This window comes from Portunus trituberculatus, chromosome 48 (genome assembly GCF_017591435.1).
Source record: "Portunus trituberculatus isolate SZX2019 chromosome 48, ASM1759143v1, whole genome shotgun sequence".
Taxonomy (NCBI): domain Eukaryota; kingdom Metazoa; phylum Arthropoda; class Malacostraca; order Decapoda; family Portunidae; genus Portunus; species Portunus trituberculatus.
In genome coordinates, this window is record NC_059302.1 from 2,655,925 (window position 1) to 2,658,424 (window position 2,500).

The following is a 2,500-nucleotide window of genomic DNA, read 5'->3' on the forward strand; positions in this document are numbered from 1 at the left end:
TCTTCTCTCACTACATCACCTCCATTTTCGTCTTCATTCCCTTCCTTAACCTCTCTTCTTTTCCATCTCTCCTCTCCTCACTACATCACCTTCATTTTCATCTTCATTCCCTTCCTTAACCTCTCCTCTTCTCCAGCTCTCCCCTCACTTCCACCATCCACACCCCGCCTCTTTCCCAGCCTTGCCTCTCCGCCCTGCTCGCTACGTCTCTTCGCCGCCCTTCACTATGTAACTTCACCTCCTTCATCTTGCCCCTTCACCCCTTCACCTTTTCTCCCGTCCATTTAGTCACTGCCAGCCCTTCCCCTACACGCTCCTCCATTCCTCATCATCCGCCCCTCGACCTCCTTCACCTTCCCTCCTCCTCCTCCTCCTCCTCCTCCTCCTCCTCCTCCTCCCTTCCATCCTACTCTTCACGTTTTCTTTGTCTGTCTTTCGTCGCTTACTCCATCTTTTGTTTCCCCTCATTTGCCTGTTTTTTCACCCCTCATTCTCTCTCTCTCTCTCTCTCTCTCTCTCTCTCTCTCTCTCTCTCTCTCTCTCTCTCTCTCTCTCTCTCTCTCTCTCTCATAAATACATAATACGTGAAATTTCAGTTTGTTAATTTTTTTTTCGCAAACTTTATTCAGGATTTCATTTTTCTTTATTAATTTTTCCCATTGGTATGGTTGCTATTAAAAGACTATTAACTGATTGAGGCTTGCAATAAAGATAAGACACATGGCTGACCTGATACTTTAAGATTTAGGTAATCTAAATCATTTAATGCCTTGTGTGTTCCGTACGGGAAAAGATTGTTAAAGAAATTTGTAACTTTTAACGTTTTACTTTATTTTTGCTGTTGTGTTCATATTTGACTTCAGATGAACGAATATGAAGTATGGAGCGCGTTTATTATAAATTGACGGTGAAATACTCCTAGATATCATGTTGTACTGTTCAAAATCAGAGACTCCAACACATTCATACCAATGGAAGCAAACATTAGGATATATCTTCGCATCTTTTATTAACAAGTATATCTTTGACTAAATACAAAGGACAGACACAGAGACCTCACAGAGTGTCTGGCCAGTCCTTATCGTGTCTGCGTCGTGAATGCGTGTCTGTGTGAGTGTTTTCATGTTGGTGTTCAGATTTCTTAGGATGTTCCTTGAGCTTCCGTTGCTTCACACACGAGGAGCCTCAGCCGCGAGGTGTCTCGTGCTCGTCATCTAGTGTGGTCATTTACAATCTCCTGCCTTGTTCGTCGAAGGTGATGCCAGCGGCGCGCTGCTCCTCGGCGATGCGGAGGAGCTCGGCGACGTGGGCGGGAGCAGCGGGGATGAGTGGGGACTGGGCGCTGTAACCGTTCTCGTCAGCGATGAAGGTGACCTCAACGACCTCGCCGTTTTCATCGGTGTACCTGTGCGAGGAAAAGGAAAGGAACTGTCACTACTGCACCATTTAACTCTTTTAGCATGACTTGATGACTGGAAGATTGTGGAAATCCAAGTATGGCGGCGATGTGTATCATAAGTGAAGAGTTTGCAGTAACTGGCTTGAAGGAACAGCGAGGCTCCCAGTGGCGAGGCTCACCTGTAGCTGCCCTGCATGTTGCTCTGGCCCACAGAGCCGGGGGCGCCCTGTACGTTGGTGGCGATTCCGTTCTCTGTCTCGAACAGGTAGTTGAAGTTGCCGTCGCCTTGGTCAGTGCGCTCGTCCCTCACGATCTGAATGACTGGGGCGGCGAATTCCTGGGGGGCGGCGAGGGCGACGGCGGCCAGGCAGGCGAGGATGACCTGCGAGACAAGTGAAACTTGAGGACGTGAAGGAGTACGCTTAGCTTACTGTAGCCTGGCAACCAGCAACGTTCATGGCAGTTCACGCTCCACCGGTATGTTGCTGCTGCTGCTGCTGCTGCCGTGACCCCGGCAACAGCAGACGCCTCTACGTCACTAAAGCTTCCATATCACGTGGCTGTTGCTCCCCGTGGCGGAGGATCAGCCATCCACTAAACAAGGCGTGGCGTGAAGCTCACGTCCCTCCATCTAACTAAAGACTACTGAAGGTAGCACTGTAGGAGATACTCACGAGCTTCATGGTGGTGGTGGTGGCTGCGGCAGCTGCTGCGTGTGCTAGCGAAGAGAGCGGGCAACGGATGGATGCTGAGAGGCGGGCGGGCCCTTTTATACCCGTCGCAGAATGAAGGGTTTCCTCTGAAGGTTTTTCGTGCGAGTGTGTGTGTGCCCCAAGGTCGACCGCACGCACATTCGTACCTCTGGGTGGGGTGTAGGCCGTGGCAGGGACCAACCCACCAACCCCTGGCATTTTGGGCAGGTGGACGGGGCTGTGCCGCTGGAGGAACTCGTGTCGCCAAGGCTATCAGCTATTACTTTCAACAATTGCGCCCTGAAGGACGAATGCTAGACTCACACACCCACAGCACAACATTCACGCATATGATTTTTTTGATGACTTCTTCCTTTTGTCTGAAGTAAACATCATGTGTTTTATACTT

The 2,500-nt window shown here is 50.1% G+C and overlaps 1 protein-coding gene across 1 annotated transcript; it reads right to left on the minus strand.

The window, feature by feature from the left end:
• Positions 1-990: 990 nt before the first annotated feature.
• On the minus strand, positions 991-2,325 carry LOC123498701 (larval cuticle protein LCP-17-like). Its single transcript, XM_045246057.1, has 3 exons — positions 2,074-2,325; positions 1,579-1,781; positions 991-1,405 (listed from the first exon to the last, which is right to left on the minus strand). The coding sequence occupies exons 1-3, from the start codon at positions 2,308-2,310 to the stop codon at positions 1,228-1,230; spliced, it is 618 nt and encodes a 205-aa protein (XP_045101992.1). The 5' UTR covers positions 2,311-2,325; the 3' UTR covers positions 991-1,227.
• Positions 2,326-2,500: the final 175 nt, after the last annotated feature.

Bases quoted from the DNA above. Each gene is read 5' to 3' on its own strand.
- LOC123498701 (XM_045246057.1), bottom strand. From the start codon at position 2,310: ATGCCAGGGGTTGGTGGGTTGGTCCCTGCCACGGCCTACACCCCACCC. The intron at 1,782-2,073 runs GTGAGTATCTCC...CTTGTCTCGCAG, and splicing joins CCACCACCACCATGAAGCTC to GTCATCCTCGCCTGCCTGGC. The intron at 1,406-1,578 runs GTGAGCCTCGCC...TTCCTCGCACAG, and splicing joins AACATGCAGGGCAGCTACAG to GTACACCGATGAAAACGGCG.